Genomic DNA, 26,906 nt, shown 5'->3' with positions numbered 1-26,906 from the left:
GCGAGCGGAAGCCCTTCCGCCAACATAGGCGTGAGCGAGCACTTGCAGGGCTGCCCCTTTGTATGTATGCTGAACTTGGCACAGCGCGGTTGGCTACGCACGAACTCCGAAGGCAGCAGGGCACAGGTCGCACCACGCGGTCACTCAGCCCGCCGTGCGGCTTGTCCGTTGGCGCGTGCCAGGTCGTGCATTCCTTCCTCGCCGATTTATTTCAGAACTGGTCACCCATTCTGAAGACTGTTACCGGTTCGTCCATGAATGTTTGTGTCTGTGTCTATATGTAGGGCTTAGAGACACGCAGAGGGGTTGGGCGATGGGAGAGGCTGTGCGGGTGTTGTCGAAGGAGGTGAGCGAGCGAGTGCAATAATCGAGGCGTGGCGGTGTGATCGCGAGTCGTGGGGGTTGGGTGCGGAGGAGGCGCCCGGGTGATCCTCCCCGTTCCCTACTCCAGATATAGGCGCGCGCGCCGTCCCTGCTCGCACCGCACTCTGCACCAGCACCAGCAGCACCAGCACCAGCAGCAGCACCAGCAGCAGCAGCCCCGCGATTAACTCGGCAGGGCAGCTCAGCAGCGACGCTCGCGGTGTTCCAACAGATTCGAAACTTCCATCTCCTGCGCGTTCTACATCTCGATCGGCCATGGGAGGGGACTGGACCTACGGGCTGTTCGGCTGCTTCGGGAACTGCGGCATGTGCCTGCAGACGTACTTCTGCCCGTGCATCCTGGCCGGGCACAACGCCGAGGACACGGGCCAGGGCAGCTGCTGCCTCTGCGGCGCCGCCTTCTTCGTCTACTGCCTGGGCTGGTGGTTCGTGGCGCAGAGTCGAACCAAGACGCGCGAGATGCGCGGCATAGACGTGAGTCGCTGCTCCTGCTGCTGCTGCTGCTCCTGCTGCTGCTCCTGCTGCTGCTGCTGCTCCTGCTGCTGCTCCTGCTGCTGCTGCGTCGTGGGTCACGCGGTGGTGGTTGTGCGTTGGCTGACGACCACCACCATCATCATTACCGCCAAACTATGGACCATACACTCCAACGATAGGGACCCATCGAGGTCCACTGAACACGATGATAGGGACTCGTAGAGATCCACTGAACACGAACCACGGTGGGACGAGTCTTACCATGCAACTCAAACTGTGTACACCTGTAGACCCATGGAGATGCACAGCGACACAGAGATGTGTTAAAGACCAAACAGTGTCACGGTGGCCATGCAGCTCTCGCCATATCGAGTACTCGCAGTGTCGTCTGCGCACCTTCAACGGGGGAGGGGTAGGAACGGCGACACGACGCGGACTCTCTCCTGAAGTCCCTCGTCGTGGCGGCACACCTCGACGTTGGCATCGAGCTCCTCAACAGTTGGCAGCCGTCACGTCCATCACGACGATGGCGACCATCGTCACCTCCGCTATCGCGATGTTACCATCGTCATCACCGCCATCGCCGTCATCGCCGCGATCATTACCATTACTTCCACTTATATTAATCATCATCACTTCCACTATGATAATCACCATTACACATTACCTCCACTAAAACCGCAGCCACCATTATCACCACGATCATCGCTGCACTCATGACGTAGCTCACTGTTAGACCACATTAAACACGACTGCCGGCTCCGTGAGTGTGCGTGCCATCTCGGGCATGGGCAGGCGGCAGCCTGTGCAAACGGCGCCAGGGTTTTGAGTTGATAAACAGCCAGGGGTGACGTCGCTGGCCACTTGGCGATTTGTGACTTTAGAGGTTCCTCCCCCCGGTTTTTCTTTCAAGTCTTCTAAAAATAACCGCTCTATTTAAGAAACGTGTTTTTTACAAACTGCGACGGCAATTGTGCTGTTTGTTGCTGCCCGCTTGGCGTTTGGTGTTCGCGGGACCAGGATCCTAACCCCGACGTCAGCAGCAGTCGCCGTGCGAAGGGCGCGTGGCCGCTCAGCGGTGCCCTGGGTCACGAGTAGCGAGGGCCTCCGGAATAGACGAAACCTCCTCCTCCACCTCCTCCTCCACCTCCTCGTCCACCTCCTCGTCCACCTCCTCGTCCACCTCCTCCTCCACCTCCTCCTCCTCCCAGACCCACACGCCTCGTCGCACTCCCTCCTGCCTCTCGCATTCCTCCTCCTCGACTCTCGCGGTGTCACCACCGATCGCATCGGGACATCAACTACAGTTGCGGCCACTACGTCTGCAAATTTGCGCGCGTTACAAATTGTATTATTATTATTACAGCCCGATGCTGTACCACATCTCCGAATCGGCAGATGTTTTTTATACTGGGGGAATCCGATGAGCTATGAAGCGCTTTTTCACAGATGTCCAAATTAAAGACACGAGCCGCAGTATTGCAATTTTGGCCGTGCAACCCAAACGATGGACCGTATTGTAAACTCGCAGCGACCCACGCACACGTACATAACTAATGGTGGTGATGGTAATATGGTGACAACACCAATGACGATGGCTGTGGTGGTGGCGGTGGTGTTGGTGATGATGCAATTGAATCAACCCGCGCCCCTCGACTGGCGAGCCCGAGGCGACGGGGGGAGTGGCGCCGACTCCCTCCACACGCCGTCGTCTGCACGCGGGAGGTCTCCATCTCGCGCATTTCCGATAGCCGCACTAAAGCTGCTATAGAAACCGGTTACCGCATTTACCGGGCACGTAAAACGCGCCCGGAGCACGAAACGAAGCCAACGCGTCACTTCGCTCCCGCCTCGAGCGAGACGCGCAGTGAGCCGCCACCGCGGTGTTGCGACATGATCCGAGCTGCCGGGCACGAGCCGTCCCGAGACTTCGGCTCCTCGTGTGGAGCAGCAGGGGCTGTGCGGAGTCGCCGACCATCGTGAGAGGTGGCGACGGCTCGGAGGAGACCATCATCCAGCAGTTGATCGATCATGGCTGATGATGATGACGACGACGCCACTCGGATGTATTGTGCAGGCGTCATCACGCCTCGTCATCCTCGTCTTTGTGTCGAGAGCCACGTGGCTCGCATCGCCACGTGGCTCTGCGGCATCACGACCGACTCGTGGAGCCCCTCTGGGCCAGCGGGCCACGTCGGAGGCAGCAAATAGGGCTAACAAGTCAGGCCCATTACCCAGCGCATTTGAATGTTAAAAAAGTTAACACATTTGCCAATTAAGATATTAGCCCTGAAACTAATACATATATAATGTGTGTGTGTAACTGGGGGCGGTAGTGTAGCGGTTCGCACACTGCTACGAACCCGGCGACCCGAGTTCGATTCCCGCTCGTGACCAACAATCGTGGCGAATATTGTAACCGGTTCTGGGCCTCACCCTCAGTCGCGTGAGCATCAAATGAGTCGCTGGTGCGGCGGTGTGTAAACAGCGGTACTAGGGAGACCAAGGCGGCCGGGTGTGGTGTTGGCCACTTGCTTTATGGCGGATCTTTGTCTTTTTGAACATTCTTCACATTTTAGATATTTTTAAACGGTTGCTGAGCACATGAGCCAAATGTCCACAACGTCCAGCGGCCAGCAACAAAAACACCATCAGAGTTGTCCAGGATGAGAGTGGACACATGTATTGCATTGTGCCAGAGTCTTGCTGTAAGAGGGGATCCCAAAGTGGAGCAAGAACCTTGAAAGAGAAGTGGTGTGACGTGCAGTGGTGGGTGGGTGGGTGAGGGAGTGGTGTGCTGTGACGTGGGTGGGTGGGTGGGTGAGGGAGTGGTGTGACGTGCAGTGGTGAGTGGGTGGGTGGGTGAGGGAGTGGTGTGCTGTGACGTGACGTGGGTGAGTGAGAGGGTGAGGGAGTGGTGTGACGTGGGTGAGTGAGTGAGAGGGTGAGGGAGTGGTGTGACGTGCAGTGTGGTGGTGGATGAGACAACCCAGTCAGTATCGGGGCATCAACGAGTGAAGTTCACGGCAACCCATGCGAGTAGAGATGAAAGAGTGACAAGGAGGCGACTATCCACGAGTGGCTGGAGTTATTTTGTGAGTGCGGGATCAATACATCTGGTTGCTGCTCCACGTGGCATTCTACCGCACGCAGCGCGAGGTAAGACCTTGATGCTGCCCCCCCTCTACATACGTGTCGTGTGTAAAGCACCACGTGTGTGTGTGTGTGTGCACGTGTGTGTGTGTGTGCGCGCAGGGCTCCTTCTGCATGGACCTCGTCTACTCCCTCTTCTGCCCGTGCTGCGTCATCATCCAGACAGCGAGGGTGAGCCCACCACCCCCGTGACCCTTAACCCCCCCCCCCCACCCCTACTGACCTTATGTCACAACTTAAACGATAACGCTTTGGATTTAAACGGCTTAAATGAATCGGCGATTCCAAGCGCCTTGCGTCATGCTTCCCAATGCTCTGCTGCAATCTAGCAATGGGGGGAACCCCCAGTGGCAGCTGTCCCTGCAAGTGGGCATTGTTCTTCCAGTAGGAAAGTCTTGACGTTGTGGAAGGCCACATTCCACGACGTTCGGGCAGATTTTGTTGTGGGGACGTTGCCAAACGGAAACCCAAAACCTGCCCTCTGGCGCAGCGTTTCCCAACTCCCGCGTCCACGCCCTGCGATTACCGCGCAGCGCGCATTGCGCAGTGCCTCGATTTGCTTAGGAACCAAAGCGTTTGGTAATCGCAAAAGGTGGAGATTAGGGCGTTAAGAAACGAGACCCCGGGGAAGGCGGCTTTGCCTCCAGCCTCCATAGACGTCTGGGCGTCCCTGCCCACGGGGCTGAGCCTTGGGGGAGCCTTGGGGGAGCCTTGGGGGAGCCTTGGGGGAGCCTTGGGGGAGCCTTGGGGGAGCCTTGGGGGAGCCTTGGGGGAGCCTTGGGGGAGCCTTGGGGGAGCCTTGGGGCCAACTCTCTCTCCCGCGTGATGTCGGATCGGTGCGCTGTGCGTTGTTGGGCACGATGTTCGACGTTTCGCTGCGCTGACTGGGGGAGTTTGAGGAGTGAACGCGTCACGGGGTGAAGCAGCCGCAGACACGAATGTTTTATCTCTCACGTGACGACGCGGTTGTTTTTGTTCCGACTTCTGTTTTGCTTCGGTGCTGGTGCTTTTCTTCCCTTTTGGCTTTTGGGGACCCCCGCCACTCCTGCCACTGAGACTCCCATCCTGGCCTCCCGAGTTCTCACACGGTCGCGCAAAGCGAACTCGTAAGCGCGCGACGGGGCTCGGGCGCGTGCGCCGCCACCCACGCGGACGCCGCCCGCGGGGATGGCGGCCTTTGAAGGCTAAGGTCACGATCTCGGGGAGCCGACCGCGGTCGACTTCCACACCGGCGTCTCGCGCGGGAGGCACGGCCGTCGTGAGGGCCGCGTGGGGGGGCAGCGCGCCCCAGAGGGAGACGGAGCGAGGGAATCGGCTCGGGGCCGATTGTTACGTCGCACGAGGGTGAAAGATTGATCATGGCTCACGTGGTGATGATGGAATCGGGATAAAGTGAGACTGCTGCTCGAACACGCTCTGTTGGCGGTTCTGAGTCGGTGGTGAAAATTCCACATTACCGTGACGGGGAGGCAGCCTGTCCATGGCACCCAGATGCACGTTACACAATTAGCAAACCGTCTGCGGAAGCCGCGTGGCCTTGAAGCTGCCCTGTGCCCTGCGAGCTGGCGGCTTTACAGCCCCGCGGTGCCGGGGAGTCCCGCGTGGCTCTCCGTAAACTTTACTGTCGCGACGAGAGGCCGCCTGCTGACATCTGCTCTCGTGCCGGCGATGGTACCGTGCTTGGGGCACTGCACTATGGGCCCAGCGACTCGAGTTCGACTCCCAGCCACCGATAGCCCGAGTGTCCAGCGGAAACGCAGACCCTTGCTGTGGCCCGCGCAGCGAAGCGCGGGCAAACAAACCCGGCTACCGCACGGCGTGGAGACTCTTTCATTCAGCAGTGGATTGACAAAGGGTCGTACACACGTAACTGTGCGTCTGTCAACAAGTGTGGACAATCTGTCATCGGCGACTTGTCCCCTGTCTGGCACAGCTGTTGGGCTGCAAGGCCCCCAAGTGGTGTGCCTATGATAACAATTATTATAATCTACTTATCCAGTAGAGCCACACGCAGTCCTAGGACTCGTTTTTTCATTAGGATCCTGCTGCTGCACTGGGTTTTGATTTTAAGATGTTTCCAGCCAATTCATGATGAGTGTTTCATATAAATGGGAGGAAACCGGAGCACCTGGAGAAAGACCATGCCTTGCACGAGGGGGAAGTGCCTAATCCACGTACAGATGGAAACAGATGGCGATTAGTCCACTTGTTGTCCTGTCTTCTTCTGGCGAGACAGGAAATGGCACCTCGACGCTGACAGAAAGGGAGTTTTACACCGTCTGTGTGCGATCCACCACCCCTCGTTGCCTCCAGAGCTGAGTTACAGGGTGCCGAGCGGTGCCGCGTGCGGCCCAGCCACCACCGCCCAGCGCTCCTGTCGGCTGCGACCACGCCGTGGCCTGGGCTCGCGTGGCCTGGGCTCGCGTGGCCTGGGCTCGCGTGGCCTGGGCTCGCGTGGCCTGGGCTCGCGTGGCCTGGGCTCGCGTGGCCTGGGCTCGCGTGGCCTGGGCTCGCGTGGCCTGGGCTCGCGTGGCCTGGGCTCGCGTGGCCTGGGCTCGCGTGGCCTGGGCACGCACGGGCAGCCGGCAGGGCTCGTTGGCTCCGCCGCTCTGTTCTGCATTCCAGTTCCGAGCTGTGTCTGCTTCACTTGCCCTCACATTTCCCCCGGCTTCTGAACAAGCGATCGCTGTCCAGAACAAATTCCCCCGTGCACCAGTGTAGCGTGGATGCAAGGGATGGCATTGCTGCTCCCCCCCGCCATGCTACCCTCCCACCAGCTGCCCAATTTCTCGCGCCTCTTGGTAGCCCGGCGCCTCTGCCCCGGTGGGGCACGGGCCCCGCTGAGGCTGCCCTGCGTGCTGCACCGCGATGACGGCTACGTCGCTGCCCAGTGTGATCGCGAATATCTGGATGGACTCCTCCTTGCTGGACCGTCTAGACTCGTTCTTGTACCTGCATGGCCAGTTCTGCCTCTTGTCTCGGCGCGCTCCAGTGTGGTTCTAGGTACACTTGACTGACCTAATGATCGTGTCTGACCTATTTCTCCCTGCATGACCGTGCCTCCCTGCAGGAGCTGAAGGAAGCACCGGGTGCACAGAACATGCACAGATCCTAGATGGAGTGACACCCAGCGCCCTCTCCCACACCCAGCATCTCGTTCGCAGCACTCGATCTCCTGCAACACTCGCACACCCATCACTCCCCTCCTTGCGCCCAGCACTCCCTGGCCCGCACCCTGCACGGTAACATCTCCCAGGGGAGGAAGCAGGGCATGGTCCCCGACTGAAGATTCCATCAACATCCACAACTGCCCTCCCTGTCCCTGAGCAGCAACTGTGTAATAATCGGTGAGATCCCAGCGCCCCCAACACGCCAGGAAACAATACTCGCATTGGCCCCCGAGCCGCACGCAACGACCAGGACCGGTTCCGATATCCCTCGCCACTGATGTTAGCCGTGCCTGGGACTTAAATTGAGGTCGCCGGGTTTGAGCGCAGCGTGCCAACCATGGGGGGGGGGGGCTCCCCGTTATGCGCAACGGACAGTCGCTGCATCTCCCTCGCTTGTGCTTGACGGTGGTGTGTGTGTGTTTGTGTTGAGAGGTGTGTGTGCGCTTGAGTGTTTTGCGTGTTTGAGAGGTGTTTTTGTGGTTTTTTAAAACGATCATTTGCTCCGTGGTTTTGTCCGTGTGCCTTTTTAATTGCACACGGTTCATGGGTCCCAATAAAATAAAAGGTGTGTTCCCCGACAGACATTGTTGTGTTTTTATCCGCTGCTGGATGTGGTCCTGGCCACGCTGTATGGGGTCGTCTCGGGTTTATTTAAGCGCGCTTCATTACACAAAGCTGCCCCAGCATCTGAGCGCAGACGAGTTGTGGCGCATTCCGGGCGATTGGGTCATCGGTGGTGACCTGAGTGGTCGTGGCGCTCTAATTGGTGGATGTCGGTGTCCGTGGGCGCAGGGAGAGGGAGAGAGAGGAGACCTTGACTTTTTAAACAACTTTTATTGCCGCCAGCAGCAACAGCACTGGAGGCGATTTCGATATGCAACACACAAAGTCACCAGCAAACTAATGAAAATAAACGCTACAAATTTACGCGCCACTAAAAGCACCGCGCACCACACGAAAGAAAAGTCACGTGGTGGTGGTGGTGGTCATTGCACACGCCACGGTGACGAGCGAGCGCTTCAGAAGGTGAACACGAGGGTGCCGTCCACGCTGGCACAGAGATTTTTACGGCTCCCCAGCGTTCGAAGAAGACGTGCTGCACATCACCGGCCAAACTTCCTCACGCCACGTTCACTGGAGGCCCTGAGCCACCATTGTTGGAAACTCCACGTGAAGATCACCGGGGGGGGGGGGGGGGGGGGGGGGCTCGCGGTGTTCCCACCATTGTCGACCGACTAAAAAGCCAAGATTGAGCGGTCCTCACGGCCGATGCTGGTGGCATCAACAAACCTCGCCATCGCTTTTTCCTGCTGCAAGACCATGCCGCTGTAAAGTTCACACCTGCCCTTCCAGGCGCTATCTTACGGCCCCTAACCGCCGCACAGCTGCATGGAATTAGAGAGGATCCTGCTGCAATTACGGTATTTGGACCGTGCAATACATTGATGAATGTTTGATTCTTGGTCACGCCAAAGCGTGGAAGAGTAGGCCAAATACCCTGTGTCGAGCTCTCGCTACCGGAGGCCCTTCCACCGGCGCTGGCCTCAGCGAGTGCTTGTAAGGCTGCGCCTTCACTCTTCACCTTCATCGCTTCGCCGAAGTGGGATTGCACGGCAGCAGCAGCAGAAATCGTCACTCTCCTGACCGACTGATGCCTGCAGGCCCAGGTGTGGAGTCGCCTTGTGCCGCACAGGGATAGCTGCCACTGGGGTGCCCTTTCAAATATGTTTTAGATGAGATGCGATGTGACACGCTCAGAGACGACCCCGGCGTAAAAGAGGGCAGCTCAATCGGAAACCTCCCTCATCGTTGCCGCCATCTCCACGTGGCACTCCACGGCTGTCGCCTGCTCCTGCACTCCACGTGGCACTCCACGACACCGAGGTGACGGTTATTGCCCCTGGCTCCTGCCTCCTGGCGCTGTGAATCATTCACGAGACGCTCATTGTGGATTTGTGTCGATGTAGAAACGGGCTCACGATCACGCACACAGAGACCCCCGAAACAGACGGGCGTGCCAGGCGCTGTTAGCGACCACCCATCGCACCCAGCTACAGGAGAGTTTAGCGGAGAATTCGCCTCCGACAGCTGTCCCTCGACATAAAAAATAAAATGAAAACGATTATCTAACACATCCCATATGCCACACGGCCTTCTTACCAACAGCATTGGTTTATTAGAAGCGACCTCTGGACCGGTGTTTGGTTTCGCTGTCTCATCAGCAGAGTCAGGCTCGCTTAAAACAATTCTGCTGATCTGCCAGATATTGACAGGCACGGGCCACTGCCTCTGTTAGAAATGGGGTTTGGTTCGACGCAAACTCTAAAATGCACAACGCAGAATCCTCGTCATCATCAGCGTCACGACTCGCGTGGCCTTGGAAGGGCCCTCATCCAGCAGTGGACCGATTGCTTTGCTGCTTTGCAGCAATCCGTTCAACTTTACCAAAGAACTGCACCCAGCCTGCTCTCGCCCGGTAGAAGCATCTCGTCAGTAACGCCGCAATCTTCAACAGCCGATCAGAGGCCTTTGGGCCAAGTGCTGTTCGCCAACGCCCACTCAAGCCGGGAAGAAACACGAGGCGGTGGTCGTGCAACTTCATGTTCTGCCGCCGTTGTCGTCTCGGTGACCGCGTCACTTGCCGCGCCACGAATCTCGAGGTCCTTGCAGGGAGGGCTGCGGGTGAATGTCTCTGTGTGCTTAGATGTTGAATCGGAGGTATTTGCACAACCGCGTGGTGCTTGCGCAACTCTGTGAGTGTGTGCACAGTGGGGCTGCGGCCGCGAGGTAACCACACGCGAGACAGCTGAACCACGGGGACAGGTTCATTATTTGTTTAATATCTTCCACAACGGCCATACGAGCCACGTCTTGAAGAGAGGGCCCTTGCCGATACACAGTTGCCAGTTCACCGGTATTGATTCGAGCGAGCCTGACGCTGTTGGCGAGGCACTGAATGTCGAAACTCAACCAGGGGTTCACTTGTGTTGAAGACATGCTGCTGAATGATTCACTCCCAGAAGGAGGCCGTGGCGCCAATGGGGTGTGCAGGGGACACTTGGTAGTTTGTGTGTGGCGAGGCACTCACGTGAAGGAGACATTGTCTGCAAGGGTTGTTAGCGAGCACCTGTTGAACACCACGCCCGGCCGCCTTTGTTTCCTCAAAGTTGGTGTTTCCACGCCGCACCAGGCCGAGTTGGCCGATGGAAGAGAACCAGTTCGTCTGTTGCTGAACTCGCGACAAACAGCGCTAAGCATTGCGCCACCGCTCCATCTTACACACACACACAACAAAGATCAAAGATCCCCCGTGTAGCCTTGATAGACTGAAGGAGCAAGTGCTGTTAGCGAGCGCCTATGACGCCGGCACGGCACAAGAGGGGGTGGGTGGCCAGCACACCCACATGCACACAAAGACGCGCACACTCACACACGTAAATGTAGGTTACTCATTCTGGGTACGCCTCGATAGAACAAACATCTCGGGCGAGTTCGCTTTGAGCGCTCAGCGGGAACGTCGAGGTGAGCAGTGGCGGCGCTTTGCTGTGTTGGTGTGACGCCTTCCCCTGCGCCATAGGGGGGTGGGGGGGGGTGACCCAGGATCGGGGTACTGGAGGTCAGTGAGGGCATCCCCTCGCCGGGAAAGCCACGCCGCCCGTTCCGAAGAGTCACGTGGACGTGCGCTCCTGGTCAAAGCCAACGCAATCTCATGAGCATTGAGTCATTGGCGGAGTTCATCTCATCTCCCGCTTACAACTCTGAGCCAGTCGTGGATATTCCACATTCCTACGGCAGGAGAGAGTCTCTCCATTGGACAGTCACTGTTGACTTCCCCACGAAGTGGTGCTCGTTTGATCGACCCCCGAGTGCCGATGGGCCCCCAGCCAGGACTTGAACTCGCGCCCTTCCGACTGTGAGCCGCTCGCTCCACGGCGGAGCCACCTGGGCGCGTATAAGGTTCAAAGTTAAAAGTTAATTTATTAGGTATAGCCCTGTGAGCCATTCGGCCCTTGAATCGGGTGCAACCGCAACAAACAAAAACATGAACAAGAAAACATCTTAAAGTGACTATGTGCAAACAGAAAATCCAAGAAAAGACAGCAAAATATTGCAGAAAAAATCACTGTACACCAACCCTGTGCAAATATCCCAGTGGGATGCAAGTCAAACAACAACAACCACAAGACAACTTAGATTAAGGCCATCAAAAGCAATGAAACAGTGGTCATAGGAACTGTGACCGAATTTTCACAATAAACGACGTAAACAACATGTACTACCAAACTCTGCAGCCATAACTGGCTGCATGAGTCACTCCACAACAGTAGGAGCATCAGTCGGAGTATCAACATTTTTCAATGCACCTTTAAGATCAGCGCACTAAATCAAAACACAGATAATACGTTGCATACTTTGCATACTTTGCAGCGATCATCCGGAGCGAAACATTGTATTTTATACCACTAAATTGCAGTGGCAGCTAGGGGTGTACAACTCCTCTAGAGCAGTTTTGAGTGAAGATCTCATAGGTAGTGATTCAAGTTGCAGTTTATTGGCAATAGCATTCCAGACCCTGGGGGCATCAATAGCAAAAGCCCTTCCTCCAGTATTTGTACGGCAATAGGGAATGTGAAGCTGGTAAATGAGCGAAGACCGTAGGTCACATTTGTTCTTTGAAACAGAGAGGAGATCCAGCAGGTGGGTGAAGGCGCAGCCCCGCAAGGGCTCGCTCTCACGCCACTGCTGTCGCAAGGGCGTTCACGGTGGTCACGCGTGCGAACGCCACCTTGGCCGAGCACTGCTTGATCTGAGACGCCGTGGGATTCGGCGCATTCTGCGTTGTTTTGCTCGGTGCAGCTTGGCAGGGCTGCTCGGCCTAGCGGCACCGGAGTCTGCAGCGGATCACGGACAGGAGGGCCCGTCCTCGTGGCCGCTCGCCGACTTGGCTCGTCGGTCGTCACAGCTCACAGGCCATCCCCAACCGAGCCATGTCCAGGGCGCGGCGGCCAAGATTCTACCGGGACTGCCCCTCGTCGGCTGCGAAGGTCACAGCGCCACCCCGTGGAGTCAGCGGGGGGGGCGGGGGGTCCACCGCGGACGACGCAGTGGACCACGACCGCGCGCCGCTGTGGCGCAATGAGAGCGCCACCCGGTGGTGGCTGCCCGCCTGACCCCCGACTGTCCCGCCTGTTCCGCCTGTCCCGCCTGTCCCCCGCCAGCCGATGTCTTAGGAGCGGTGGACGTAATTCGATTTCGCACCAATGCTCAACTCGGTTTTCTCGGCTCTTGTTGATTGGTCCCACGGCCGTCGTGGAGTTTTATTCGGCGAGCTGAGCAGTGCCGCTCCATCCCGTGTGGCTGCCACGCTGCCGTCATGGTCCCCCCCCCAATTGCCTCTGCGCACCGAGCAGTGCAAATGGGTTGAGTCGGCCGGCTGGTCTCGTGTGGTGGGTAAAGCGTGGGGTACGCGGCCCAACTATTCCAACTCGTGTGGTCAGCGTGGAAGATTAGACCAAGTGCCCTCGAGTGGAGGCCCTTCTGCCAGCAGCAGCGTGAGCGAGAACTTGCAGGGCTGCGTCTCTATCCGACTCTCGCCGTGTCACGCGAGAGTCCGTGGCTACTTCCAATCGGGCTGTGATGCACTTTGACCCGCACTCGACTTTGGCAGACATCACCACGATGGGGAGGCCCGGAGCCAGATGGGGATGATGGTGGCGGATGGGATTCGTGGTGATGATGATGATGGTGGTAGTGATGGAACAGGCCGGTGTTGAGACTAACATCTGTTGCTCTCAACACCTGTTGAGACCAGAGACCTGCACCTGTTGAGACCTGCACCTGTTGGTCTCAACAGGTGCTGGTCTCAACAGGTGCAGGTCTCAACACCTGTTGAGACCTGCACCTGTTGAGACCAGCACCTGCCCCCCTCGGGGAGGGGTGCGAGTGTCTGACTGCGGCAACTCTTGGGGTTTGAGCATCAGGAAGGAAGCGGAGACGAGTGCGGTGATGATGACGGCGTCGGTAACACCACGTGCTCTCGTCTCCAACCTCGTCATCAGTGGCACTCGGAACCAGGACCCACCCACTACCCCCACCCACAGTGCCCCCACCCACAGTGCCCCCACCCACTGGACCCACCCACCCACTGCGCTCCCACCCACGTGCCCCACCCACGTGCCACCACCCACAGCGCCCACGTGGTTTGTGGAGACTTCTCGGGGAGAACTCAGCGCGGCCATGTGGGGAGGCGTCGCGGTCGTGGTGGCGCTGGCGGTGGTCGCCGCGCGAGTTCACGACCTCAGGTAGCGGCGTCCGCCCTCTTCACAGCCACGCGGCGCGCCTCGGCACTCCACTGCTGGATGTGGGGGCGATGCGTGCGGGAGGGGGGGCCTGGCCTGGCCAGTCTTCACCACCGCCGTCGGCCAACTGATGGTGGTGGCTATGGTGGTGGAGGCGTGCAGAGAGTGCAGAGGTGTAGTACAACAATGTGCCAAGGTGCACCTAGTCTGGCACAAGCGCCGTGGTGACGTCACCGCCACCGCGTGGCAGACGGCGGTTGTTGTTCCTAGTGCAACATGCTTCCGGCACAACTCCGCAGCAGCGGCAGCTGCAGCCTGTAGCACCGCCACCACCTGTCTGTGTGCGTGTGGTGGTCGCTCACCCCCTCCCAGTCTCAGCAGGCTGCGCGCCTGCTGAGACTGGGGGGGTCGAACGTCGCAGGCGATGCGGGGGCCAAGCACGGGGAGCCCGTGGAGGCAGTGACAGCGTGTGGTGGAGTGTGGTGGAGTGTGGAGGAGTGTGGAGGAGTGTGGTGGAGAGTGGAGGAGTGTGATGGAGTGTGGAGGAGTGTGGTGGAGAGTGGAGGAGTGTGATGGAGTGTGGAGGAGTGTGGTGGAGTGTGGAGGAGTGTGGTGGAGAGTGGAGGAGTGTGATGGAGTGTGGAGGCAGTGACAGCGTGTGGTGGAGTGTGGTGGAGTGTGGTGGAGTGTGGAGGAGTGTGGTGGAGTGTGGAGGCAGTGACAGTGTGGAGTCGTGTGGAGGCAGTGACAGCGTGTGGTGGAGTGTGGAGGCAGTGACAGCGCGTGGTGGAGTGTGGTGGAGTGTGGAGGAGTGTGGAGGCAGTGACAGCGTGTGGTGGAGTGTGGTGGAGTGTGGAGGAGTGTGGAGGCAGTGACAGCGCGTGGTGGAGTGTGGTGGAGTGTGGAGGAGTGTGGAGGCAGTGACAGCGCGTGGTGGAGTGTGGTGGAGTGTGGTGGAGTGTGGTGGAGTGTGGTGGAGTGTGGAGGCAGTGACAGTGTGGAGTCGTGTGGAGGCAGTGACAGCGTGTGGTGGAGTGTGGTGGAGTGTGGAGGCAGTGACAGCGCGTGGTGGAGTGTGGTGGAGTGTGGAGGCAGTGGCAGAGTGTGGAGGAGTGTGTGAGCTGTAGCATGGAGGAGGTCTGTGGCGAGCTCGGACCCGTGTCTTGACACGGAGGACGCGTGCCCATGACGTCGGGATTTCAGCAGCGGTGGTTCAAGCCAAGCCGACTTGCTGACGAGGCCCTGGATGTTGTGGCTTCTGTTGGAACCGTTTACAGTTTTGTCAGAAGGACCTCACTGGTAAGGTGGCCATCTCCAACTACAAGCCAGTCCCTTTATCTTTGCTCTGAAAAAGGGGTTTTGCCTGAAACGTCAGCCTACGGACGAACCTTGGGGATGGGGGTTGGAGCCGATACCTGCCCACTCGTGCCAGGCTAGGTGCCGAGTCTGCCACAGGGAGTTCACGCAGCAGGAACCATCGCGCCGCACAGAGGCAGCTGCCACTGAGGGTGCCCCTTTCACTTGCGTTGCGATGATGAGACGTGAAGCGCTCTGAGACACCCTGGCGTGAAGGGGAGCGCCTCCATCAACACAACTCGCCATCGTCACTGCCCCTGCTCCCTATCGATTCGTGTAGACGTCCTGATCGTCGCTGGCCGAGATGTCGCTGTAGACTGGAGTGAGCGCCACGAGTGCCCAGACTTGCTGTGCCTTCTCTCATCAGCTACAACATCAATCCCCTGCTGTATGGAGGTTACCCCGAAGCCATTTGCCATCTGGCACGGCTCTCGCAAAAGTAAGGAGCGCCCGCGAGCCGATCTCGGCGTCCCCTCCCCGGGGTGTCCCTGCCGCCTCCCCCGGGCTCCGCGCGACTCCAAGCGGGCACCCTCCACGCTTCCTCGTGGTGCACTTCTAGGCAGTGAACATGACGGCTCAACTCCATTTGTAAAGTCAGGTATTGTTGCTGATAGCATTGTGGCCGCTCGTTCCAGCTCCAAGCTGGGCCTGTTCCGGGAGCTCCGCGAGACCGACCTCAGCGCCTGCAGCCTCCTGGACCATGGGCCCATGGGTACACACCTCTACACACCTCTACACACTCACCTGTACACACCTCTACACACACACCTGCACACACTCACCTCTACACGCTCATCTCTACACGCTCACCTGCACACGCTCACCTGCACACACTCACCTGTACACACTCACCTGTACACACTCACCTGCACACCCCTGCACACACCTCTACACGCGCACCTGTACACGCTACCCTGCACACGCTCACCTGTACACACACTCACCTGTACACACCTGTACACGCTCACCTGTACACACCTGTACACACTCACCTGTACACACTCACCTGCACACACTCACCTGCACACGCTCACCTGTACTTGCACACCCGTACACACCTGTGCTTACCTGTACACACTCAGCTGTACACGTGGACTCCGTGCGTCCCTGCTGTGCTTCTTTTTTTTGTTCCATTGGCAGGGTTTGGATCGGAGGACATTGAGTTCCTCCCGAACGGGATGGCCTTCATCTCCTCCGTGAGTCTCCGGCCACTGTCTGCGATGCTTCGTCCCGCTGGGGGTGTTGACGGCTTAACCCTTTAAACGTTCGCAAAGTCTCGAAGTGTTTTGGTCTTGTCCGACGTTTAAAACTCAGCAAATAATGCGCAGCCTCCAGCGCCACCTAGAGCCCGTGGCTTGGCACGCACTCACCCACCACTCACGCACTCGCGCACTCACTCACGCACTCACTCACTCACTCACGCACTCACTCACTCACGCGCGCGCTCGCTCGCTCGCTCGCTCGCTCGCACGCACGCACTCACGCAGGAGGAGACTCGCGTGTTTTGTATCCGCGTGTCGCTCCGCGTGGCCCTGCCCCTCGATCGCCCCCCACCCTCTCACTAACTCTCTCTCTCGCTGACCTCCACTCCGTTCCCGTGTTCGCCGTCTGTTTTAAATCTCGGGGGGAAACGTGATATGCGCCCTCCTCTCCCGTGCGCCGCTCCCGCGCCCCGCGGGCCGCAGGGCCTGCGCTACCCCGGAATGCCCGACCTGAACGAGGGCCGCCCGGGCGGCATCTTCACGGTGGACGTGACGGCGGCGGGCGCCCCGCGGCCCTCGCCCCTCGTCGTCGTGGGCGACCCCGACGCGTCCGCCCTCAACCCCCACGGCATCAGCCTGCACGTGTCGCACGCAGGTGACCGGGGCTGAGCCTCCCCCGCCCCTCTGCCCCCCGACTGCTGCGGGCGCTCGGCATTTGACCGCGTCGGGGGGAGGGTCGCCGTGGTGCCCGCCGGGCCCGGGATGCGACGTCCTCAGTCGCGCGGTGGCAGCAGCGGTAGCTGCGAAAACTTAGCAGGACCGTGCTCAAGAAAGGGTGTCAAGCCCCCGGTGAGGCACCACGAGCAGAATAATGAGAGGGTTGATTCGCTCGGGGGTCAGATGCGCTGAGCCGGCATCGCCACGATCCCCTTGGGTTTTCGGCGTCGCGAGGTGGTAGAGGCCCCTGAGGGAGGCTGAGGTGGTGGGAGGATAGGATGCCAGACGCTCGTGGAGAAAGGGAATCGCAGGACCTGTGGTTTGGAAGAAGATGACGACCCGTGGTGAGGTCGCCGCTCGCTCACGCGTGTCTCCTGTCCCCTCGCGGCCGGCGTGGCTGACAAGGCGGCGACGAGGTGGTGCGTCTCTTCGTCGTCCACCACCCCATGGAGGGCGGCGCCTTTGAGAGCCGCGTGAAGATCTACCGCTACGAGCCGGAGTCGCGCTCGCTCGTCCACGAGCACACCGTCATGGACCCCCTCCTGAGCAGGTGAGGGCCTGTGAAACCCCAGTGAGTCCCCTGTGAAACCCCAGTGAGTCCCCTGTGAAACCCCAGTGAGTCCCCTGTGAAACTCCAGTGAGTCCCCTGAGAGACCCCAGTGAGTCCCTTGTGAAACCCCAGTGAGTCCCCTGAGAGACCTCGAATGAGGGCCTCGATGTGAGACCCAACGGTCTCGACCTTTTCACTTGCATGTGGGTGGAAGTTCACATCCTGTGGATATTCAAGTCGCTGTCTTGATTTGAAGCTTTCGTGACGGCAGGAATCCATCCTCTCTGGTTCTTTCGGTAAAGTGGCGTAGATAGAAAATAGTGACTTTACCGCAAGAACCAGAGAGTATTCAAGTCGCTGTTGCAGGCGAGCGTCGTAGGGATCGAGGGGTAAAACGGCCCCGCTGGGTGGGACCGCGGGCGGCGTTGGGGATGAAGGAGGGCCGATCGCCGAGACGGTCATCGGAGCGGCCTCCACGAGTCCCGTGACCAAGGGCAAGGGAAGGCCTCGGAGCGCACGGGGGCGGTGGGAGACTGGAGGTCGCCGCGTGTCTCGACTGTGCGGCAGCTACGGGATCTGGTGGAGGGGAAAGAGCGTTGGAGGTGCGGTGTCATCGGTGGCCCTGGCCGCGATGACCTCTTGCCCCGATTCTCGTCCCCGTGCCGCGCGCAGCGTCAACGACGTGTGGGCCGTGGGGCCCGACTCGTTCTACGCCACCAATGACCACGCACTGCCCGTGGCGCTCTGGCCGCTGGAGGTGCTGCTCGGCCTGCGCTGGACCAACGTGGTTTTCCGCGCACCCAACGGCACCGTCGCCGTCGTGGCCACCGGGTTCCGCTCGGCCAACGGCATCGCCGGATCGCCGGACGGGAGGTGCGGCCGCCCCCCCCCCCCCCCGCGTTGAACCCTCCCCAACACTCGCTGGCCGCCGCAGCGAGCGGCGGTGGTCGATGGGAGCGGCCGTGCGTGTGTGTACTTGGTACTCTGTTTACTTTATCCTTTGTGTTATCGTTCACTTTGCCCCGTCATCTCCCTGTGAGTTATGGGGCATTGTGGAGAGAGTGGAGGAGTTCCTATCCATGGTTATGACCAGTTACATTTTCGAAAGTTGGGGAGACGAGGTTGGTTCGGCATGGTGTTGACCACCCAACTCCTTGTGTGCTCTGCCAGCCTCCTTAGGCGCTCGCTAACAGCAACTTGCCACAAGAGTCTGTTCATGCTATTCGTGGGATCTTTGTCTGCTGTCACCGTGTGTGTCACCGTGTGTACCACCGTGTGTGTCACCGTGTGTACCACCGTGTGTGTCACCGTGTGTGTCACCGTGTGTGTCACCGTCCACAGACACGTGTACGTCGCGGATGTCTCCGCAGCGGAGCTGCACGTGCTCGGCAGGAGCCCCGGGCCCGGCCTCGTTCCACTTCAGGTACGTGGGGCCCACCGCGAACCCTGACCCTCGCCGTGCACCCTGACCCTCGCCACGAACCCTGACCCTCAGCGTGCACCCTGACCCTGACCCTAACCGCGAGCCCTGACCCTCACCACGAACCCTGACCCTCAGCGTGCACCCTGACCCTGACCCTCGCCTCGAACCCTGACCTTCAGCGTGCACCCTGACCCTGACCGCGAGCCCTGACCCTCGCCACGAGCCCTGACCCTCAGCGTGCACCCTGACCCTCACCACGAACCCTGACCCTCAGCGTGCGCCCTGACCCAGTCCGCGAGCCTCCCGTCTCTGGGCGCAGGTCGTGGCGCTGCCGTCCATGCCGGACAACGTGGCGGTGGACCCGGCGACGGGCGACGTGTGGCTCGCGTGCCACCCCAACGCGTGGAAGATCGTCCGCTTGGACCCCAGCAGCCCCCCCGGAATGGAGGTAGCCCCCCTCGTGACCCATAAATAGCCCCCCCCCCCACCGCTTTCCCTCAGTGACCCGACCGATCTCCGTGCCGCGGCATTGTGTACTCTTTGCGGGAAGGGATCTGGGAGGAGGACGCGGTGCCGCCTCCGTGTCCTTCGCAGGGCCGCGGTGGCGAGGCGTCAACTCCCTCGTTGGGTATGCAGGAGGTCATGGCTTCGATTTGCTATTTATTGCATGCACTCCCCATGGTGGCGACGATCTTTCTCCAGGTCCTCCACATTTAGAATGAACATGCGCAAAGAGTATTTGGCTGCTATAATGTCGACGTGATAAGCTACTTCGTTGAGCTATCATTTTTGGCCAGGCCGTTTCTGATAAGTATATATATATATATAGCTCAGTGGGCCTTACCCTGTAAAGTTATTTTTGTTTTAAATTGTTTACAGTCAATCGGTGATATTTGTGACCACTTCAGAAGGGCGGTACGGCCTGCAACAAAAATCACACAGTTGACATTATGAACAGGTTTATTGAATTGAGCGTGGTTATTGTGAGAGCTTGGAAAAAGAGACGATGGAAGCGATGGTAGAAGCAGAAAGGGAAGTGCGGTGCCCTGCGGTGCGGTGAGTGGGTGGCTGGTGTAGTGGGTGGCTGGTGTAGTGGGTGGGCGAGTGGGTGGACGAGTGACCTGCAGTGTGGTGGTCGGAGAGTGTGGCGACGGGACGAAGCGGTCCGTGTCTGGCAGCACGAGACCTCGACGTGGGTGGAGGAAGCGGGGCATGAAGCCGAGTAGAACGTGTTTCTGGAATTGAGCAAGATGACGGGAGCAAATATGGCTGGGGGGGTGGGGGGAATTCCCAAGTGAAGCATCGAGCGACCTCTTGACCCGCGCCCACCGACTAGCGACGGTAGCGAGGCGGCGACACCGCTCGCGGTCGGCGTGGGGGAGCCAGGGTTTGCGTCCCACGCCACCCTCCACACGCCTTCGCCCCCGTCCCTCTGCCAGGTCCTCCGCGTGGAGAACGCCGCGTCGCCGCAGCCGCGCGTGTCCCAGGTCCTGCTCAGCTTGGACGGAACGCTGCAGGGCTCCTCCGTGGCGGCGCGCCACGGGGCCCACCTCCTCGTGGGCTCCGTGTATCACCGCACGCTGCACTGCCGGGCGGACCTGCTCGTGTAGACGGCGCCGGTGGCACCCGCACAACCCCCACCCCACCACCGTCCCCCGCCCCCACCGTGTACCCCCTCCTCTCATCCTCCTCCCCCACCAGCCGGAGGATGGCAGACGAGGGCATTGTCCGAATTACCGTGGAATTTAAAATGTTATTTCATTAAATGCGTAATTTGTAATTGGCCTTTAAATTAAACACCTCAAAGTAGTTGGTAATGCGGATTTAAATCGCTGCGGAGATTCGTACTCTGCCCATATGCGTGGCGGCCCCACTCGGAGACGGCTCGCGCCCCGACCCGCGTGCTCGTGACGTAGCGTGGCGGCGGTGCTCGCACGCCGTGGCTGAGAGTCGAGGGCGATGTCGAACCGTGAACGTCGCGGGAACCGGTGGCAACGCCCGGTTCACGGTGCCACAGGAGCCATATTGTTTCTACTGTAATAGAAAGCTGCTTATTTCGGGAATCAAAACCGATTGCTTTTCGCTTAAGGGTTTATTATGTACGGTAATATTAAAGGTGTCGAACATGAAAAATAAATCAAGAACTATTCCTTACGTGCAATTTCACGTTCACAAAAACAATCTCCACGATGTTTTCATGGTAGTTCCTGACCTTTCTGGGGATGGACGCCGTCAACCCTCGGGACATTTCCCACGACCTTGCGGACCACAGACCTGAGTCTGGAACCGCAGCTGAAACTGAAACAACCGCCTCCTATTTCCCCGCCCCCGCGGATGTGCACCTCCTCCGCGGTTCATTCACCGCTCGGCCTCCCGGCAGGCGCCGTGAGCGCGGCGTGGTGCACGCTGCGGGTCACTTGGTGCCCGGCCCTTACCTGACCCCACCTCCTCGCGTCGTCTCTCTCCCTCTCTCTCCCGACACAGAGCACACGGCCAGTCCACGGTCCCAAGTGCATTTAATCACGACACATGCGGGCAGCAGCGGCCCGGCAATCGGTGCTTCCGTGCACCGAGTTGATCGTGGAGCCAGTAGGGAACTCGCGAGGCCAGGATTAGAGTCCCGATCACCGACGTGGCACGGGTCAAGCTGCGGTTCCGGACGGGTGCCAGCGTGGGCACCGTGGGCACCGTGCAGGGCTCCATTTCGGGGTCGGCGACCAGAAAATACTTTTACGTCCAGTTCACCTCCTCCCTCGCTGTCGCTGCTTTTCGACTCGTCATGAGCCACCTGCTCCGGTCTACCCGGTGGCGCGACGTCAACCCCGGTGCCCGCGTGTAGACGCCGAGGCCAGGGGCGGTCAGCTTGTGTCCGCGTGAAGCCGGAGCGGATGCTGCTGCGGGTCCTGCTGCGGGTCCTCCGGAGCCTCCGTGCGGAGTCGCTCCTGGACGCCCTCGCCGTTCGTCCCGTGTTTGCGCCTCTGCGGGGCGAGGGTTAGCGTCGTGGGTCACGTGGAAGTCGTGGGTAGGGTCATAGGTCATCTTAGCCGCGTGTTGTCAATGTCGCACGTGGATCTCGCCGCCTCTGTGTTGCGACGCACATTCGTGAGGTCGCGCTTGGTCACGTGGAACACGGAGCACCGGGAGTCGTGGCTAATTACATTTCAGCGATCATTTATTCAGTCGATTGCGGATAATCGGATGGCACCGTGAGTAATTGGACGGGTGTGGATTGTGGTTAATCAGGTTTTTGGGGGTATAGTTGGTGACAGCTGTGACGAGTGACTCGGTGTCGTCTCACCTGCTTGGGTGAGAGGTGCCTGAAGATGGACGGGATCATGCCTCTTATCTGTAGGGAAAACGAACGGCGGTTACGCAGACATGGGGTGGATGCTTGGTGGAGCGAGAAGTCTCGAGGACAAAAACGGTGAGCGGTCGAGACCGCGCGTACCCCCGTCTCCTGCTGTGGCCGTGCGGGGTCGGGGGTCGTCTCGGCCTGGTGCCGCCCGCCGGGTTCACGTCTCCGCCCCCACGGCAGCTCAAATCCGACCACGGAGGAGAGCGGACGTGCAGAGGAGCGCCCACTGGAGGGTGGCACACACAGGGACAGGGACTCTTGGACACCCAGGTGCACGCATACACACAGGGACATACGGACTAGACATTAAGGACACTGACATACAGACACAGGGACATACGGACCCACAGGGACGCACGGACACAGGGATCCACGGGGGACCCCAGGCGATAGCAACACCAGGCACCAACGGGCGACGGTGACGCCGGGCTCACGGAGACGACACGACGGACCCCTGGGCACGGGCAGGCCGCCCACAGTGGGAGCGAGAAGGGGAGGGATGGGCCCCAAGCGGCGAGGTCGGCGATGCCGGCGAAGTCGAGAGCCGGGCGCAAGCGGGAACCGAAGCAGCGGTGGCGGCGGCAGCAGCAGCGGAGACAACAGCAGCGAGCCCCAACCGGCAGCAGCAGAAGAGAAGTAGCGATGGGCTCTGGGTGACGACGCTGGGCACAGGTGGCCTCAAAGGCGACGCCAGTTGATGCAGCAGCATCAACATTGAGACCTGGGGAATCGTTGGCAACCCTGGTGGTGGAGCTGTATGTGTGGTTTGGTGGAGCTGTGTATATGGTGGTGGAGCTGTGTGTGTGGTGGTGGAGCTGTGTGTGTTGGGGTGGAGCTGTATGTGTGGTGGTGGAGCTGTATGTGTGGTTGGTGGTGTATGTGCGGTTGGTGGAGCTGTGTGGTGGTGGAGCTGTGTGGTGGTGGAGCTGTATGTGTGGTTTGGTGGAGCTGTATGTGTGGTGGTGGAGCTGTATGGTGGTGGTGTTGTGTATTTGCTTTTTTCCAAGATTAATTTTAAAATGTTATATCTATTTTTAATTTCACAAACCCTCGTATCTGTTACGTGACTTTACCGGAAGAACCAAGAATAAGAACAACTGGTGCACCAACAACCAGTGAGCACCAGTGAGGAGTTGGAAACAAGAGGCTTCATGGCTTGGGATGATAACAAGTGGCCCTCCTGGAGTGAACACGGACATCACCAGGAAAGCCATCAATGGGCACCCTGCTGTTTTAACAGGGCCCATGGCAGGAAACCGACCACACTCAGCATCTAAGCTGCTTTAACGAGTAATACGTCCTGGCGTTTAGAGAGCTGAAACGTCCAGAATGACAACCACCGCATGTGAATATTCTCGAGCATCATGGAATTCAACTTGAATGTGTTTGGGGACGTACCGCTGCATGACAATGCAGCCCAGGGTCAAAAGTTTTTTTTTATTACTTTTGCCTGTTCTTATTAACAATCACTGGTATCCGTACATCATTACCATGAGGTCTGGATTAAGCATCTGTAATTTTATAATGGAATTATGGAAGTTCGTGTTGAAGTATTGACCCTAAGGATAATTCAGGAGAACTATATATTTTCCACATTAATTACGTAAATTCTTTGTCGAAGCAATAGGCTGGAAGAGTCCTGTTGTTGTCAAGTCAACCTGCCTGACATTGTACGAGGTGTGAAGAGGCTGGGAGTGTGGTCAGAATTGTCGCACGCAGCCTCCGCCAGGAGCTGTGGCTGCCTGCGCGCCGCTGACCTCCGAGCGTGAGCAGCAACTGGTGGCAGCAAACCAAGAAGCCACTTCCACAGCTGCTGACGAGCAAGAAGCGCCGGGCCAGCGCGGCCGCAGCGAGCTCAAGCTGCAGGTCGAGACTGGTGCACAGACAACCCGTGAACGAGCGGCGAGCAGCTGACGACTAACTGGCAGCGGACTGGTTCACGAGTAGCAGGGCACTCCAGCTGCGGATCGAGACTGGTGCACAGACAACGCGAGCGGCAAGCAGCGTGGTTGCGAGCGCACTCCAGCAGTGGACCAACCCTGCTATTCAACGCATCCTCGTGGGACTGGAGGTATTTGTCGGGTAGAGAGAAGATGCAAGATGGGACGTAAACTTTCCACTCACCATTTCACCTGTACTATGTACAGGTCGCGGGCCAAGCTTTGCATGGGAGAATTGAAGAATCTTAGCTTCCATGCATCGCACATCGTAACAAACCAATTGTGTATTGTCGCATTGCCCCGTTAGCCTTGTTGCTTTAAAAAAAATCGTATAATCTTATGATTTGCTCGTTGATGCCTTTTGAACCATTTGCTACGCATTGATGAGTACTGTACGTATATTTGTAATGTAATTGCACTCTGATAAGGAATTGTAGGTGTCAATGTAAGCTGGTATTAAAGTTGCTTCGATTAAAAAGCAACTGAGTGCTTCCTTCCGAACTCATGCATCATATTTCTCACTTTCGAGAACTATCCTGCAGAGAGATCTGAATTCTGAGACCTGACATAATTGTCGATAATTGATGAGCAAAAATCATTAATATCACAATTGGTAATACATACCCATAGACAACGTGAAAGCCAATCATAACTTGTGATTAATGCGATAATCTATTAATTGTTTAAATTAATTCACTAAATGATGTTGAATTAATTAGCCGTAATCACTATTCATTATGGTTATCCACAATTGTTCCTGATCATATGCATAATAATTAATCATTGAATTTTATGAATTTGTTTTCAATTTTTATTTATGATAACACTTAAAATGAATTTTTTTAAAATATATAATATGTTTTATACCAACCAATGTATAAGTGGTGGTACTGTTTGGTGCCAGAGCTGTGGTGGTGGAGCTGTGATGGTGGAGCTGTGGTGGTGGAGCTGTGGTGGTGGAGCTGTGGTGGTGGAGCTGTGGTGGTGGAGCTGTGGTGAATCCAGGTGGGGGGGACCCCCGTGGTGTACAACGTGTTCAAGAGCGGTGTGGTCAGAGTCGTGGAGCGATTAAAACGGCGCGGTTGGAGTGGTGTGGTTGGAGCGGTGCAGTTGGAGCGGTGTGGTTGGAGTGGTGTGGTTGGAGCGGTGCGGTTGGAGTGGTGTGGTTGGGGCGGTGCGGTAGGAGCCGTTTGCTCCTGGGTGGTTAAGTCACCGGGGGGGGGGGGGGGGTGCAAGGTGTACCCCTCCCCTTCCTACCCTAGCCGCCAGAGGGGTCCCTTGCTGATGTAGGGGGCTGGGCGGGGGCCCGGGGGGCGGGGGCCGTCCTCGGGGGGTCCCTGAGCACCTGGACTGACGGACACGCGGATACGGACACGCGCCTCCGTGTCAGGAATGTGTTGTTGATGTCTTTAGTTAATCCATAAATCGGGCACTGATACGAAACATAAGATCCAAAAAAATGGTGTACCAGCATGCGTGTACAAGTGTGTGTGTCTTTGTTTTTGTGGGTGCCCGTGTATACGTGTGTGTGCGTGCATGTGTACGTGTACCTGTGTGTACCGGGGAGCAGTAATGTAGCTGTTAGCGCACTGCCCTATGAACCCGGCAGCCCGAGTTCGATTCCCACTCAGTCAACACCAGTGACAATGATCTGAACCAGTCCTGCGCCTCCCCAAGGCCATCTCAGCCTCAAATGAGAACCTGGTGCATTGTGTACAGATCACCACGAGGGAGACAAAGGCGGCCGGCCATGGTGTTGGCCAACCACCCCCTCGTGTGCTGTGCCAGCTTTCATAGACGCTGGCTAACAGCACTTGCCTGAACAGTCTGTTGAGGCTACAAGGAAGCTCTTTGTCTTTGCGTGTACCTGTCTGTGAGGCTGTTACGTTGCCGTTTCCCTCCGTTGAAGACTCCTGCTGCTCCTCCTGCTGCTCCTCCTGCTGCTCCTGCTGCTGCTCCTCCTGCTGCTGCTGGCGACATCATCATCGCAACGAGCCGTGAGATTCCTCTCATCTGCACATCCATTAATTCTCCCGCCACTCACTCTAGCATGTGGGGAGCGGTGGCGCAGCGGTTAGCGTACCGTACCACGAGTTCGATTGCCGCTCACGGTCAGCATCAGTGACGAAATATCTGAACTCGTCCTGGGCCTCCCCTAGGTCGACTCAATCTTAAATGATTATCTTATTTGGTGTATAAACATCAGCACTGCGGAGACAAAGGCGGCTGGGCACGGTACTGGTCATCCACCTCCTCATGCGCCGTTTGCAGCCTTCAGAGGTGTTCGCTAAAGCGCTCGCCTCAACAGTCTTAACGCTATAGGGGGGTCTTTGTGTGTGTGTGTGTGTGCGGCTGTGTGCATGGAGGTGTGTTGACCTTTCTCGCACCGTACGGAGCCAGCCGTGCTAATCGGAGGTGCGGGGGAAGGACAACAAACTTAACACAAAAAGCAGATCTAAAGAAATTAGTTTTCAAACTAAATTTAAAAGTGCATCACTCCATTGACTTCCTTATAGCGGAAGGAAGAGCGTTCCAGATGGCCACAGAAAGGCATTTGTGTGTGCATGCGTGTGGTTGGATTGCTGACGACGGAGTCGCTACCTGGTGGGCGTCAGTGCCATTCGCACCGTCGCCGCCATCTTCACCGTCACCGCCATCTTCACCGTCACCACCACGCTCACCACCACCGCCGCCATCCTCACCACCGCCGCCGCCATCTTCACCACCGCCGCCGCCATCTTCACCACCGCCGCCGCCATCCTCACCACCGCCGCCGCCATCCTCACTGTGACTGCCGGCAGTGAGGCCGTGCTCCCTGCAGCACATCGACATCGCAGCATCTCCGACCACGGTCTCCGTTTGGTGAGAGATCGTCCGGGGCGA

General features: G+C 58.3%; 3 protein-coding genes across 5 annotated transcripts; 2 read left to right on the top strand and 1 right to left on the bottom strand.

Moving 5' to 3' along the window:
- Window positions 1–460: 460 nt before the first annotated feature.
- Window positions 461–7,761, top strand: LOC133356325 (uncharacterized). The gene is made up of 3 exons (XM_061573792.1): window positions 461–858; window positions 4,114–4,182; window positions 7,082–7,761. The coding sequence occupies exons 1-3, from the start codon at window positions 640–642 to the stop codon at window positions 7,124–7,126; spliced, it is 333 nt and encodes a 110-aa protein (XP_061429776.1). The 5' UTR covers window positions 461–639; the 3' UTR covers window positions 7,127–7,761.
- Window positions 7,762–13,364: 5,603 nt separating this feature from the next.
- Window positions 13,365–20,877, top strand: LOC133356303 (serum paraoxonase/arylesterase 2-like). The gene is made up of 9 exons (XM_061573752.1): window positions 13,365–13,483; window positions 15,472–15,548; window positions 15,977–16,032; window positions 16,522–16,693; window positions 17,161–17,305; window positions 17,978–18,178; window positions 18,647–18,728; window positions 19,048–19,176; window positions 20,168–20,877. Exons 1-9 carry the CDS (start codon window positions 13,419–13,421, stop codon window positions 20,336–20,338), a joined length of 1,098 nt encoding a protein of 365 aa, XP_061429736.1. The 5' UTR covers window positions 13,365–13,418; the 3' UTR covers window positions 20,339–20,877.
- A 23-nt stretch (window positions 20,878–20,900) lies between these two features.
- Window positions 20,901–26,875, bottom strand: LOC133356309 (uncharacterized protein DDB_G0290685-like). 3 transcript variants are annotated; one of them, XM_061573779.1, is made up of 7 exons: window positions 26,625–26,875; window positions 25,891–25,993; window positions 25,281–25,368; window positions 23,841–23,956; window positions 22,177–22,309; window positions 22,027–22,074; window positions 21,613–21,706 (listed from the first exon to the last, which is right to left on the bottom strand). In XM_061573779.1, exons 1-6 carry the CDS (start codon window positions 26,853–26,855, stop codon window positions 22,071–22,073), a joined length of 675 nt encoding a protein of 224 aa, XP_061429763.1. In that variant the 5' UTR covers window positions 26,856–26,875; the 3' UTR covers window positions 21,613–21,706; window positions 22,027–22,070. The 3 variants fall into 3 exon arrangements, with proteins under 3 accessions (XP_061429747.1, XP_061429754.1, XP_061429763.1); XM_061573763.1 differs by lacking the exon at window positions 23,841–23,956 and having other exon boundaries at window positions 20,901–21,706; window positions 26,625–26,870; XM_061573770.1 differs by lacking the exon at window positions 23,841–23,956 and having other exon boundaries at window positions 20,901–21,706; window positions 25,891–25,990; window positions 26,625–26,870.
- Window positions 26,876–26,906: the final 31 nt, after the last annotated feature.

This window comes from Lethenteron reissneri, chromosome 7 (genome assembly GCF_015708825.2).
Source record: "Lethenteron reissneri isolate LAM-NWPU_2019-01 chromosome 7, ASM1570882v1, whole genome shotgun sequence".
Taxonomy (NCBI): domain Eukaryota; kingdom Metazoa; phylum Chordata; class Hyperoartia; order Petromyzontiformes; family Petromyzontidae; genus Lethenteron; species Lethenteron reissneri.
Note: the sequence above shows the minus strand (reverse complement) of the source record. Positions and strands in the feature narration are given on the sequence as shown.